Source organism: Lagenorhynchus albirostris, chromosome 21 (genome assembly GCF_949774975.1).
Source record: "Lagenorhynchus albirostris chromosome 21, mLagAlb1.1, whole genome shotgun sequence".
NCBI classification, from domain to species: domain Eukaryota; kingdom Metazoa; phylum Chordata; class Mammalia; order Artiodactyla; family Delphinidae; genus Lagenorhynchus; species Lagenorhynchus albirostris.
The window spans coordinates 23,571,173-23,586,232 of record NC_083115.1 but is presented as its reverse complement, the minus strand read 5'-3'; the positions used below and the strand labels follow the sequence as shown (position 1 = coordinate 23,586,232).

The 15,060-nt window shown below is 45.9% G+C and overlaps 1 protein-coding gene across 8 annotated transcripts in view; it reads right to left on the bottom strand.

Moving 5' to 3' along the window:
- The window catches only part of FBXO25 (F-box protein 25), a 63,663-nt gene that overhangs the window by 33,309 nt on the left and 15,294 nt on the right, over positions 1–15,060 (bottom strand). For 7 of the 8 annotated variants that reach the window (XM_060136609.1, XM_060136611.1, XM_060136612.1 and 4 more), the window contains exons 3-5: positions 6,451–6,554; positions 5,474–5,523; positions 2,800–2,892 (exon numbers count right to left, since the gene is read on the bottom strand). In XM_060136609.1, coding sequence (XP_059992592.1) covers positions 2,800–2,892; positions 5,474–5,523; positions 6,451–6,554 — 247 coding nt within the window. The remainder of the gene's footprint in view (positions 1–2,799; positions 2,893–5,473; positions 5,524–6,450; positions 6,555–15,060) is intronic. The other variant, XM_060136613.1, reaches the window with a different exon arrangement.

Genomic DNA, 15,060 nt, shown 5'->3' with positions numbered 1-15,060 from the left:
GCGTGTACATCTACAGCTCTTCTAATATTAAGGAATGGCCATCTGGACAACACAGCACAAGTTATAGGAAATTGTCTTGTTGAGAAGAACTGCAAGAGACCCTCACTGTCCTGGTAAGTGTGGTGTAAACATGAAAGCAGCAGAGAGGTGCCAAGGACACCACTCCAGCCACTAAGGCCAACTACGATTCAGTGCGATTCAGGGGTACTGACCGCACAATGATGCACTAACAGACCCGCAAAGCAGTGTTTCCACCCCAGTGGCAGGGTGCTGAGCGAGAGGGGATCCCACCCCCACAGACAAGGTGGCAGCAAGTGCAGGGGGACATGTCACCCAGAGGTGAGGCACAGAGCACGATCAAAAGAAAGCAAGTGGGGGCATCAGGCCTGCTGGGGAGGCAACAGGAGGAAAGGGAAGGGAAAAGAGACAGTACAGCATGTGGACCCGATCACAGAGAGTTACTAGGGCCAGGGGGCAGCACGTCACGGCCACGGCACATGGACCCGATCACAGAGAGTCACTAGGGCCAGGGGGCAGCACGTCACGGCCACGGCACATGGACCCGATCACAGAGAGTCACTAGGGCAGGGGACAGTGCGCCATGGCCACGGCACATGGACCCAATCATAGAGTCACTAGGGCCAGGGGACAGCACACCATGGCCACGGCACGTGGACCCAATCATAGAGTCACTAGGGCCAGGGGACAGCACACCATGGCCGCGGCACATGGACCCAATCATAGAGTCACTAGGGCCAGGGGACAGCACACCATGGCCGCGGCACATGGACCCAATCATAGAGTCACTAGGGCCAGGGGACAGCATACCATGGCCGCGGCACATGGACCCAATCATAGAGTCACTAGGGCCAGGGGACAGCGCACCATGGCCACGGCAAGTCGATCCGATCAGAGAGAGTCACTAGGACCAGGGGACAGCGCGTCATGGCCACGGCACATGGACCCGATCACAGTCACTAGGGCCAGGGGACAGCGCGCCATGGCCACGGCACATGGACCCGATCACAGAGTCACTGACAGCTGGCTTCATCTGTCTTTGTCTTTCGGAGAAGGCAGACATAAGCAGATCAGTTTGGGAAGGTAACCGGCCTCAGGAAGGGTTTGAAGGAGCAGGAAGCAGGGGCAGGAGGAGGGTGAGGAGGCAAGGACCCCGATGGGGAGGCCCCACCTGGCGGGAGCGCTCGGCCATCACGGAAGTGCCACAGAGAGAGGCCAGCCGTGTGGGAGGGCCCAGTGGTGCTGGCGAGCCTCGCATAGCGGCCTCAGCGGCTGCCAAAGCCACCAGCCCCGGCGGCCGCTTCTAGAGGCGATGCAGGGAAACGCCACCTCACGCGTTAGCACGTGGACACACCACACATTTTACTTTTTAGTTACGTGTTTTTTTACACATACTACAAAAGAACCAGCAGAGAAAGTCTACGATCTGCCAGGTACTACTGTCTAGGATGAGGACAACGTCTGAAGAAAGGCTCCTCAGTGAAAAAGAGATCAGCATGTGGACAAAACAAAGATCCCAAGGCTGTTCAGCTGACCAGGTTCAGTAGGACACAGAGCACAGAATGCTCAGACCTTCTCTGGTCAGCAAACCAAGGGCCTGGACCAGCAAGATGAGCAGAAAGCCCGGCACTGAAACCAGGAGGCTCGGTCCTCCCTCCCGCGTCTCCGTCCTCCCTCTCGCGTCTCCGTCCTGCCCCAGAGTCTCTCTCATGCCCCCACGAGTAAAATCTCTCGTGTGGATCGCGGTCCAGAGTGGCTGGTATTAGACAACTAAGCATGATCTGAACTATCAAAAAGCACGTGGGTAAACGCTTACTGTGTAACAGACCTCTCTGCTGACACACGTTTTCCTGGATACTCAAATATTGGCATTTCTACAAAGTGGAGTCAAATTCCAGTTCGGTCGCCTGGAGGGGAGAGGTAGCTGGTGGAGGCCCCTGTCTGGTGCGCAGGCACCTGGGAGAACTCAAACCCTCGGAGGGACTGCGGCCTCCACACAGCCCCCACCTGGCGAGGCTGCAGGGAGCACGTGGCTAGGAACCCCAGGTGCTGGTCACATGGATGCCCGGCAAACTCTGACGGGAACCAAACCAAACACTCGGGCTTAAAATCATTTAACCACCCAGTTTTCTGTCCTTCCGGTAGCACTTCCAGATGCCTAGCAGGCATTACAAGGAATATCTTTCCAGAGTCTCATAGCACCATTAAAAATCCAAAATCAACAGCTTCGTGACCCATCACTTACTCTTTGCCTATAATAGTAAGAAGGTGAATAACTTTGTTAGGCAAATAAAAGCAGACAGTAAATGGAACATATGGCAAGATCCTTTCTTTTCTGAATGTAGGCCAAGACAAAAATTTCCTCTAAAAACATGTTATTAACACAATAAGGCTTCTGTGGAGTTCCATTCGGTATAAATTTCCTTCTTTCTGTTAGCCCACTGTCCCTCTATTAAGCAGGGATCATACTCCGTGAAAAACACAAAGTAGAAAACGCATGTGAAACCACCAGGTAAGGATTCCCAGGATACCTTCTGCCTCCTCTTTGCATCTCCGACAGCGCGACGGGCGGGGAGTGTGCCCCCTGCCCCTGCGGGAGCCTGCAGAAGCCCTAGCGCCAGCCCGGAGCCTCGCCCGACTGCCCGCCCCCGGGGGTTCTCTACCAGCGAACAAGCACAACTGTACGCAGCTGTCAAAAGCATCTTAAATATTTCACATGATAATCCTCAAAACGCAGTCGCTCCAAAGTGTCATCAAGTGACTCTGAAATAAAATACTCACTCTGGCCACGTAAGTGAACCTCCGGGCATCCTGGACCGCACTGAAGAAGTCTAAGCGGTTAAAAGCTTCTCCCAAAGTGCAGTAGCCGTGTCTCTGGAAAAACAGACACAAGTGAAAATCTGTCAAATGAGTCATGAGTCAAAATGAGCTAACAGTTAACGTGAATTAGTCTGCGCAATTTCTTTTTTAATTTTGGCAAAGGATATTCGTTTTTATTATGATCTATTCCATATTTAGCTGAAAACAGAGTAAAATTAAAACAATGCTAAATTTAAGTCATTTATGTATAATCAAGACACTACGCATTGACATTTCTACACCACTTAATGACAAAGATAAATATTGATTAAATATTTGTCAATTTCCTTTGTTGGCATGCATTTGGGGGAGGACAAAATTAAGCCTAAAATCATAAAATAACTGGATGTATTCCAGGCTGTGCAACTACAAATACATAAATCATGCTTGGCCACTATGAAGAAGCATCTGCTATAAACTACACGTTGGAATTCGATTCCTCTGCGGGGAGTCCTGTGTGCCTCCAGGCCTGGACGTACGCCCAGCCGCTCAGGATCAAGGCCGAGAGGCACCTGAGTGGGGTGGGGTTCTGAATACCAGCGTGTGGGTGCAAAGGGCTAGAGGTGATGGGACGTGACCGTGGGCAGTGATATGCCCTATATTCCATACTGGTTTGTACAGATCTCTACCCCAGGTTTCAGAAGACATTTTAAACTTGATCTTCTGTATTGGAATACTTAGAACATAAAGAGATCTTCAATGCAGAGTTGTGGGTATAGATAAAGTGGGGAATAATCACAGAAAACATGAGGTGACAAACACGCCTCACATTTCAAACAGAGGACAGGAGAGGGGCCAGAGGGGGAGCTGGAGGGGAAATCCTTAGTCTCTGACAGAAGACGCACCGTGAGGGCTGATTTGGTTTTACACCCAAATCCCAACAACACTCTCAATGTGTGCACAAGCCAACAAGATACACTTATTTAAAACATTCATTATGTATTTTTACTGAATATCCACTAAGTACAAAATATTTTCCTGGGAGCTGTGGAGGAAGCCAAGATTAACTGGATATCAATCACAACCTGAAATCAATCACAGCCAGTAACTATTCTCTTTCTCAGTGAACAGAATTCCAAACACTGGTGTTCCTTCCAGGCAGTCACCCATCTCACAACAGCCTCTTCTTTGGGGGGAAATAAAATCACACGTTTGAAGCACCCAAGCAGCAAACACCTGGCGGGCCCCAGGTGAGAAGACCAAAGGCGTGATGTGATGCGGAGAGAGATGGGACCAGCTCCGAGTCCTGGCCCTTTCCTGTGCCTGCCTGTGCCGGTTCCCAGGACCCATGCAACACTCCGCAGACTCACCGCAAGTTCCCCCTCTGCCGCGTGTGCAGCCGAAGCTGGACCTCTGTTCTGTAATCAGTGTGGTGACACCCAGCAAATGAAATGTCTAACAGTCTTTCTTTCTTTTTTTTAAAAATAAATTTATTTATTTATTTATTTTTGGCTGCATTGGGTCTTCATTGCTGCGTGCGGGCTCTCTCTAGTTGCAGCGAGCAGAGGCTACTCTTTGTTGCAGTGCAAGGGCTTCTCATTGCGGTGGCTTCTCTTGATGCAGAGCACAGGCTCTAGGAGCACAGGCTTCAGTAGTTGTGGCACGCAGGCTCAGCAGTTGTGGCTCACGGTCTAGAGTACAGGCTCAGTAGTTGTAGTGCACGGGCTTAGTTGCTCCGTGGCATGTGGGATTTTCCCGGACCAGGGCTAGAACCTGTGTCCCCTGCATTGGCAGGTGGATTCTTAACCACTGCACCACCAGGGAAGTCCAAATGTCTAACAGTCTTTCATAAGCTCAAACTAGGTCAGATTTGCCAAACACCTTCCAATGGTGTACTGGAGTGTATGTTACGGGTTAGAGTGGTTTCATACCCATTAACAATGTTAACCATCGCCAAATAGGTCAGATAAATTTTCTATCTCAGAATCTAATCCTTAAGCTTCTAGGAAGCTGGGTTGGTTTCAGAACACCCACTATTAACACTTCTGGAACCCTTAACTTACGCTAACATAATACATGCTAAACAACCGCTCCCTGAATATTTTCCCCCATTGTTGCAAAATAAGGCCAATGCAGAGTTTCTTAGACAACAGATGGAAGCAAGCTTCTCCAGATACCAAGAGAAAAAGGAAACATGCAGAGCTGAGGCGATCAGACCTTTTGCAAAAGAAAGGCGGGCAGGGCTCAACTGCTCTTCGCAGATTCCAGCTTAACCACCATCACCTTAGCTACCACTCTACAAAATAAATGAGGGGTTTACAAACTGTTCTCACCAACCCAAAACACAGGAGAGCCAAGACACAGCCCTACTAGTACCAGAGGCTCACTATGAACAGCTTTGGGGGAGGGCAGGGGAGGAAATATCAAAGTACCTGGGGGTCCATACTTCTTCTGAAACAGCCCTCCACTGATTCAGATTCGTACGGGGCACTGACATACAGCACACACACGAAACACTGTCTCAAGACCCTCTTATGCTTTCACCTCTTAGAATGTGGACACAGGTGTGATATTGCAAAAGAAACAATTTAATGTAACATCACATATTCAACAGTAACAATACAAAACATACTCTTATTTATAATAGAATACTTACTTCTCTTGTGCTTTCTTTATGGACATAGATCCATTTTTCACGATAAAAACCTAGAATAAAAATTAACTTTGTTTTTAAAAGCTGGTGAATCATTACAAAATGAAGATTTTAAGGAACTTCAACAGTGGCACATGCTAACAAAATTACCTGACATCATATAGATAAGAGATGCTTTGACTTGGCTAAATGCAACCAGAATTGCTTCGTTTCCTAATATCAGTTTAAGAGGTACTGAAACATCTTTACGTGAAAGATGATTTATGACAGTACCACGTCTAGGTAACTTGGAAGAAAATAGTGTCACCAAGTGACTGCAGTCATATCCGAACACAAATGGTTATAAAAGTACATTTGGTATACACCCTAATAAAAGTTCTCTTCCTCTTTCATGGCCCCGTATGGTGTTCCATTTAAATACACTTTCCAAGTAACTCACATCCCAGAGCTTTGAGGATCACGAGTACATTGTCCACGGCGGCCTCCAGAGGGCGCACGACTGAATTCACTAACAGGGTCTCAGGGACTCAAGTCTGGGCATCTGCACAGGGGCCCTTTCAGAGCCTCCCCATCCCCGTCCCGCCTGCATGGCTCCAGTTTTGACCATGTCTACCTTCTGCTCCGAACCAGCAGCGTCTCCTGCACCAAAGCCCAATGTCAAGGTCCCTAAGGTTCGGCCTCACTGCTTGGGAGTGAATGGAACTGAATTCAGGACTGCTATTCAACATTCAGACACAGAGGCTGTTTTGTAGGTTTTCCTGTCTTTGGTTTCATTGTAGCAAATCTTACTAATGACTTACTCAACTAAATGGCTGAGCTGCAAATATCTGACCACTAAGTCAGTGGGCAACTGTGGATACAGTGCTGCTACGTATATAACTGTATCAGCATTTACGTCATAAGACAGCACTGTCAATGCAATTCAATTTATCAACATATTCAACAAGTAAATATGAAATTATTAATGAAAATGTTCTTACACTGAGTATTTTTGTCATTTCTAAAATGGTCCTTTTTCCTTTTTTTGGATGCATATTCATGCTCTTCATTATTGAATATTTCTTCATCTTCACTATTTAAGATACTGAAATAAAGATACATTTTATTAAAATATTTTTACAGGGGTTTCTTCATCTGGATTTTCTTTTGTTAAAAAGAAAAAAGAAATATTTCGTTTGCAATTCAGGAGCCCAGAATAAAAATCATGTTAAATTCTGAAAGCAATCCTTAATTTTCAAAGCAACAAATCACAGGTTTGAAATTACAAGGCTAATGTCTACGTTTTTTTGTTTGTTTGTTTGTTTGTATTTTGCGTACGGTACGCGGGCTTCTCACTGTTGTGGCCTCTCCCGTTGCGGAGCACAGGATCCGGACGCGCAGGCTCAGCGGCCATGGCTCACGGGCCCAGCCGCTCTGCGGCATGTGGGATCTTCCCAGACCGGGGCACGAACCCGTGTCCCCTGCATCGGCAGGCGGACTCTCAACCACTGCGCCACCAGGGAAGCCCCATGTCTACGTTTTTTGCTTGTTTTGAGAAACCTGAGATTTATCCTGGTTCTTATCAGAATCCTGTATCAGGAAGTGATGCACAAGTTTTAGAATCGCATAAGGATTTTGAAATGCTCAACCAAGGTAGTTTCAGACTTTAAAACTTATAGTTTTATAGTTTATACTCTGGAAAAAAGTTAATGTGACAATATGATACCTAATACTAATGATTTGCTATATCCCTGACCCAGTGCTGAGTAAACTCAACACTTCTCTTTGTCCCCATACTTCCAAAGACTTAACTGGAACTACTACTGTATTTCCTTACTAAAGCATCAACCAACTAATGCTACCTGTTAAGGCGCTTAACTGAAGCCAGATGAAGTAAAACATTTCTTTTTTCCACTTAAAAACATCTAATTCAAAGCTTTCCCATTTTTTTCTTTTGGATAAAATAAAATCATAAGGTGATAACTCAACAACTTGAACACATTTTTTTAAAAAAATTTCTTCCTTGTAGTAAAAAATAAATAAGACTATGCAAAAAGCAGTCCACCCCCTCAAAACTGAAGATGCACACAATTTTTATTTTCAGCACACTCACAGCTGGATTGTTTTCAGTCTGACAGCAAGCAGGGGCTCTGTGGAGACGAGCTGGCTAGCGGAGGGCCAGGGACTGATACTCAAAGCCGAGGGAGTAACCCTGCTGGCTGCCTCGCCGCCACTCTTTGACAAGAAAATTGTACACAAGCTCCTTCCACTAACCTGTATTCACTTTTAATCAAAACAGCTGATTTTCCCAAATGAATCCATTTATCACCATCAGAATAGACTTAAAGAACACTGGCAATAGTCGTAAATCATTAAGACAAGCAAAAGTGCATTTAGAAAAAACAAACAACTTAACATTCAGTGGCAGGCGTTAAATAATACCAATTCATAGAAATGGGTTGATCCTGGCTGTATCTCACATTGGTTTGTTGTCATTGATTCAAACACTGAAGGTAGAAGATTTCAAATGTAAACAGCTTTTCCAACTACAATCACAAAGGCATCAAGGGAAAGCAGAAGTACACTGCTCTCCAGAAACAGCATCACAGAAAGGAAACCAGGCACCAGGAGAGGAGGGAGCTGCCCGGTATCTCCTGGGAGAGGGAGCTGTGTCCGGCTAGGCCCAGGCAAGCGAGGGGCACTGGGCAAGCGCCCACGTGTGCTCTGCCCTGACTCTGCCCTGGGAGGGCTGGGCCGTCTGAAGGGAGGCAACAGGCCCAGGGACAGACGTACAGGAAGGAAGCACAGACATCTATACATTTCAACCGTGTTGACTTACGAAGGCGACACTCTCAGCCCTCCACGCCCACCGCTTGGCACTCCACCAGCACCCCGTCACCCTCTCTCTCAGGAATGTTTTTCTGATAAACCCACCAAAGGTGCATGGCTTCCCCACACCCCACGTCCATTTCCAACCAAGACAAGGATACGTATGGAGAAGAACCATCAAAAACATCTCCTGACATACAGGTAAACAGCAAGGACCTACTGTATAGCATAGGGAGCTGTATTCACTATCTTGTAATAACATATGGTGGAAAATAGTTAGAAAAAGGATACGTACGGATATATGTGTAACTGAATCAGTCTGCTGTACACCTGAAGCTAACACAATATTGTAAATCAACTATACTTCAATTAAAAAAAAAATCTCCTGACAGAAATAACCAAGGGCCAAGAAAAGAAGTTACTCTCTTCTCCTAACTCACGCCTTGAAGTCAGCCTGCGGCTTTTAACACTGTCCAAGGGTGACCTCACCTTTTCCCACCTGAGGATCCTCACCCTAGGGATGACCCATTAGACAACTGGTGACATTTTTCTCAAGAGTCACATAACATGGTCTTAAGCTTCATCCCCAGACCTTTCTCGGGTCAGCACAATACTCTGTGATGGGCTATCACCTTCCAATCATTTCCACCCAATTCTAGGAAATAAGACAAGGGAGGGTAAACCTCCGGGTTTGAAAATGGTTAATCGGCAGTTCGTAACTGTAATGTTGTAAGACAAGTCACAGAAGTTTTGTAATTAGTAAGAAAAATTACCAACATTTGTGAATGATTTACATTCTAATATTTATAAAGGTAATTTGTGCTAATAAAAAAAAACAAAACCAAGTATAAAATGAAAAGTCTCCCTTGCCAATCTCACGCCTGAGAACTGGGTAAATTTTCATTATTTCTATCTTCACTTGTTCTGGTTGCTAATTTTATAATTCAAACCAAACCAAAACAAAAAACCCAGGCACATAGCTCTGTTTTGAGCTGCCTGTAAGAGACAAGGAATTAACCTCATTACTACCCTCCCCTCCATTCTGGGTGGCAATTCATCATTCAACGATCATCAACTCATGACCCATCTAAACTCATCTCTCTCTCCACCCATTTTTTGGCCGGGGACTCACTTCAATTATTTTGACATAAATCCCAGACCGGCTATCATTTCAGGTGTAAATGTCTCAGGATGATACTTAGTCCTGCTGTGATCTGTGTAATTAGTGTTTCTTCATGGATGAGTTCTCCGGGGCGTTCCCATCAGCATCCAATGTCTCTTAAAGGTGCCCAGAGGGCAGGGACTCCTGCTGGACGAACCCCCAGCTGGGGGATGGGCAGGCACTGCTGCCTGGGTGCCCCTGCCTGGCCCTCGGGGAGAGATGGGGAATAGGTGGGCTGTGCTGTTGGCCCGTGTGTATCCCAGGTCTGGAACTGCGGGCACCCCGGCCACCTATGGTGCTGCCCTGACCACATCACTGCTCGGTGCCGGCGTCAGATAACTCCACGGCCTGTGGGAGGGAGGGATGCCCAGCACGTGTTCTGTCGGTCGCTCCTACTGCATTTCTCAAGTAAATACCCCGTGGCTGTCCCTGGGAGGAGCCCCCTGCTGCAGCCACCTCCTTGGCAATACCACCCCACACTCTCCCCACCCCACACTCTCCCACCGGGAAGCCCTCCGGCTACAGACCACGCAAGCGTGTCTCACAGACTCCTTACCCTTTCGGGTGCACCAAGACACTAAGAGTTGCGCCCCCATTTTCTCTCAAGTACAGTGTATATTCACAGTATTTAAGATACGATGTCCCTTTTTTTAATCATTTCTAGGACTCTGCATAGGAGGGGAAACTGCAGCAGCCACCCCCACCCAATTGCTTGAAATCAGAATCTTAAAAACTGTACTAAACCAGAAATATTTATTACTGCCTTGGGTTAAATAGTGGCCCCTCAAGTATGTCTAAGTCCTAACCCCTGGAACTTGTGAATGTGAAAGTCTTTGCAGATATAATTACACGAAGGATCTCAAGACAAAATCATCCTGGATTAACCAGATGGGCCCTAAACCTTATATGGGGAGAGGCCACACAGGAGAGACACGGGGGGATGGCGGGTGACAGCAGCCAAGGGACAACAGCCGAGTGACAGCAGAGGCAGAGACTGGAGCTGAAGGACAGCGAGCATTGCTGGCAACCCCAGAAGCTAGAAATTCTCCCAAAGAGCCTCCAGAAGGGACCACCCCTGCTGACACCTGCATTTCGGACTTCTGGCCTCCACACTGCAAGGACAAAATTTCTGTTGTCTTATACCACTGGGTTTTCAGTATGGCAACCCTAGAAAACTAATACAATTCTCTATCTTCTGAAATTACTTCAGTTGGTATCGCTCTTGAAAGCACATATGGGCTATCAGTTCTACCATACAAATAGAGGAGACTCTGGGAAGAAAAACTCAGCGAAATGAAATATTTAACATGCCAAAGTAAACATTACAAACAAAATGTGATCATTTTACCAAAAAACAAAACAGAGGAACCCCTCAGACACAGTCACCAGTAACTGACTGCCAAGCTGACTTCCACGGGCGTTTCTCTCAGTGAAAGAAACTTCTCTCCCAGCAGGGCCACAGTCTCTGCTCTAACAGTCCCAGGTTACTGTTTTCAGTTGTATGTCGGTCACCTATTAAACTTAGCTTTTTATCCTCACATTACCCACAAAGGGTCAGGGTTATATTACTTTCTCCTGCTGGCCAAATGTTCACGTTTGTTTTCCTGATATAAAGTCACTTTTGCATCAGTGTATTATTAGCCTCTCTCGCAAAAAAGATATTAAAAAAAAGGTCCAATTTTTTTAAGTTAAAAAAAAATGCAAAACCTGTCTGGTTTTAGCATTAGCACTTCTGTCCTAACATCTCATGTGACATGCTTAAGGAATCTGATGCAGACATGATGCATGAAGGGAGCAGCAGGCAGATGGCAGGATGGGATACTGAAGACCAAGGTGGACAGCGGCCCCGGCAGCCCCACGGCTCTGCCAGCGGGAGAAGCAGTGGACACCCCCATGCAACTTGACGAGGGGAACACCGTCTTCCAGAGGTTCCAGAGGGAGCTCTCTTGGAGAAGGGCCACGTAAGAAGTCCAACCAAGCAGCTGCAGACTCCATGAGAGAGAGCCGGGAAGGCACGAGGGCATAGCAGCCACCCTCTGCATTCCACCGACGCCCCGCAGGCGTGCTCTGACGGCTTGCCTCCAACCTGCTGCCTTGCCTGAATGACACACCCACCGAGCACCTCATGACGGTCACGCTCCCGCTTACTCTAAGAGTGCACGTCCATAACGTGAGAAAGACACAAAGACCTGACAGCAGTTCTGTAGGAGGAATCACAGGCCAGGAATGGAATGGGTTCAGGTGACATAGTTAACATACTCAAGTGAGTCAAGGATTTATCATTTAGATAAACCCAGTCTTAAAGGTAAAGGTCGCAACAAACGTTATGAATGTGCATGAACAGAGAAGTACGGCAACCAGGAAATTAGTGGAGAATCCACTACAGAATGAGCTCAGGAGGCCACCAGGACTAGAGAGGCAAAGGCAAGAAGGCTGGTGTTAAACAAGTAACATGTATGTACTTGTAGAATTACATGTTTCTACACGTACACGAAGGGTCCATGATGACAGAAAAGACACAGCAAGTGATGGCTATAAGACACATAGCAGAGAACAATGACTAACAAGGTAGGGGAGGGCAGGGGAGACAGGTCAGCAGCTAACTGCAATATTACACACTGTACGGAGCCAACAGTCAGTGTTCAAAAAGAAGAAACCAAGGATACTACACACACGTATTAGCATAAAGGTGAAAATAAGAGGTAAAAAACTTCCTAAATATCAAAAGAGTAAAAGCAAATAAAACACGAGGGGCCAGACTCTCTGTTGTGTGTATGAGAGAAGTGAACATAAATAAAGACAGACAGATACAGATGCAAACGTGTACTGTACATCCAAAACATTAATTTCAGGGAACTGAGGCCAAACGGAGCAGTAAGCGTGAAGGGGGTTGGCTCACTTTTAAAGGAAAAGTGTTTGGGGTTGGCTCACAAAGCAAAACAAACACCCTACCGAATACGCATACATATAAAAGGATGGGGAAGTACACATCAGCATGTACAGGACCCAGGAAAGACAAGTGTGACAGGAAATTTTACAGCATTAAATACATATATCAATAAAAAAGTAAATAATATAAACATACAACTTGAAAGCTAGAAAAAGAGTAAGTGAACAAAAAGACAGAATTGTTAAAGATAAAAACAGGTGGGGCCTTTCCTGGTGGTCCAGTGTCTAAGGCTCCATGCTCCCAGTGCAGGGGGCCCGGGTTCAATCTCTGCTCAGGGAACTAGATCCCACATGCCGTAACTGAAAGATCCTGTGTGCCGTAACTAAAAGATCCTGTGTGCCGTCACTAAAAGATCCTGTATGCTGCAACTAAGACCCAGCGCAGCCAAATAAATTAAAAAAAAAAAAGATAAAACAGGTATTAATAAATAGTAAAAGAATAGAACTGAAAAATAAGCCCCAAAGCTGGTTCACTGGACAAAACAAACCAGCAAGATAAACCACTAGATATCTTATCAGACAAAACAGAGAAAGTACACTATATAAAATTAATGACAAGAAGAAAATTACAAACACAGACAGGAAATTTTAAAAATTGTAAAAGGCTATTTTGTAAAACTCTTTGTAAATAAATGGGAAGAAATGAAACAAGTTTTTTAAAAATATAAATTTAACCAATAAAAAATATCAGATTTTTCCCTTAGAGCTAGTTAAATACAAAGTTCATTTAAGAAGAAAGCGAGGAAGAACTAGGAGACAATTCAGAACAAGAACAGCAGTGGGAGAAGTCTAGTCCTACCTGATATTAAAACAAATTATAAAGCCTCATGAAAACTGCCTCTGGTCCAGTTCAAGATGGTGACAAAGAAGGACCCCAAACTCACCTCCTCGCAGACACACGGAATTGACAGCTACATATGGAACAATTTTCCCTGGGGAAAACCCCCAAACCAGCAGAGCACCCCTACACATCAGCTGAACAAGAAAACAACACATTTAAGTGGGTAGGAGAGGCCCTGACACATCTCACCACAAACCTCAGCCCCGAGGGGCTGCCCAGAGTCGGGAGGGAACTCCCAGCCTGGAGCTTCTCTCTGAGGAGTGAAGGACGTGAACCCACATCAACACCCCAACTTTTAAGACCTGCACCTGAGAGACAAGCCCCCAGACATCCAGTGAGAGCTCTCCACCAGCTGCCTCCAGAACACAGTACAGAGACCTCAGCCCCAAATGCACCAGCCTCCCTGTGAAAGAGGCCTGTCAGTTTACCTTCAGCTATGGCCGGAGGGGCAGGGTGCTAATGAAATACTCATCTGGGGGCTGACTGCAACCCTCTCTAGAGACAGGAGCCTGGCAAGTGCCGCATTCATATTCTCTCCCTGCCCCACTGTGGGTCATCAGCATCTCTGAGTGAGGAACAATGCACACATCTGGTACGCGGACTGTCATGGCTGCTGCCCAGAGAACCCAACCCTTGATAGCCTGGCTCTGGTTGCCAGTGGCGCTGTGTTCATGGGTTCAACAGGGCAATAGCAGAGAAGGAAACCATTCTTAACTGGCTACCCCAGGGCTCAACTCAGAGGAAACTGACAGAAAAGCCCACCTCCCAGTCTTCCCCTGAGAGGTATATGTGCATACTTCAAAAGCTGCTGCCTCAGGGTCTGGCTTCCAATCCAGCTTGAATCTAGGTAACAACTGATATACTCCCCTTTGCGACACTGACAGGTCTTGGCACACCCTCAACTACTGAGAGAGATTAAAAATAAAGTAGGCTGATTGGACAATCACAGAGGTTTGAGAGACAACCAAGAGCTGGGGCAGGGTTGAACAGTAAGGTTCATCTCCTACACCAGGCCACTCCTTCAAGACTGGAGGAGGTGGCTGTTTTATCTAATGCACAGAAACCAACACAGAGAGTCAAGGAAAATGACGAAACAGAGGACTATGTTCCAAATGAAAGAACGAGATAAAACCTCAGGGAAAAAAACCTTAATAAAATGGAAATAAGTAATTTACCTGATAAAGGGTTCAAAATAATGGTCATGAAGATGCTCACTGAGCTCTGGAGAAGGATAAATGATGAACAAAATAAGAATTTCAACAAAGAGAAAATATAAGAGTACCTAATAGATGTCACAAAGCAGAAGAATACAATAACTGAACTGAAAAATACAACAGAGGGGTTTCAAAGCAGACTAAATGAAGCAGAAGAAAATATCAGTGACTCAAAGACAGGGAGTGGAACTCACCCAATCAGAGCAGCCAAAAGAAAAAAGAATGAAGATACCTTAAGGCATTCTGGGACAACATCAAGCAGACCAACATTCACATTACAGGGGTCCCAGAGGAGAAGAGAGAAAGAGGCAGAAAACTTACTTGAAGAAATAATGGCTGAAAACTTCCCTAACCTGGAGAAAGAAACACACATTCAGATCCAGGAAGCTCAGAGAGTTCCATATAAGATGAACCCAAAGAAAGCCACACCAAGATACATTATAATTAAAGTGTCAAAAGTTAAAAACAAGAGAAGAGTCTTAAAAGCAGCAAGAGAAAAACAATTCCTTACATACAAGGGAATCTCCATAAGAATATCAGCAGATTTTTCAGTAGCAACTCTGTAGGCCAGAAGGGAGTGGAACAATATAGTCAAAGTGCTGAAAAAAAACACAAA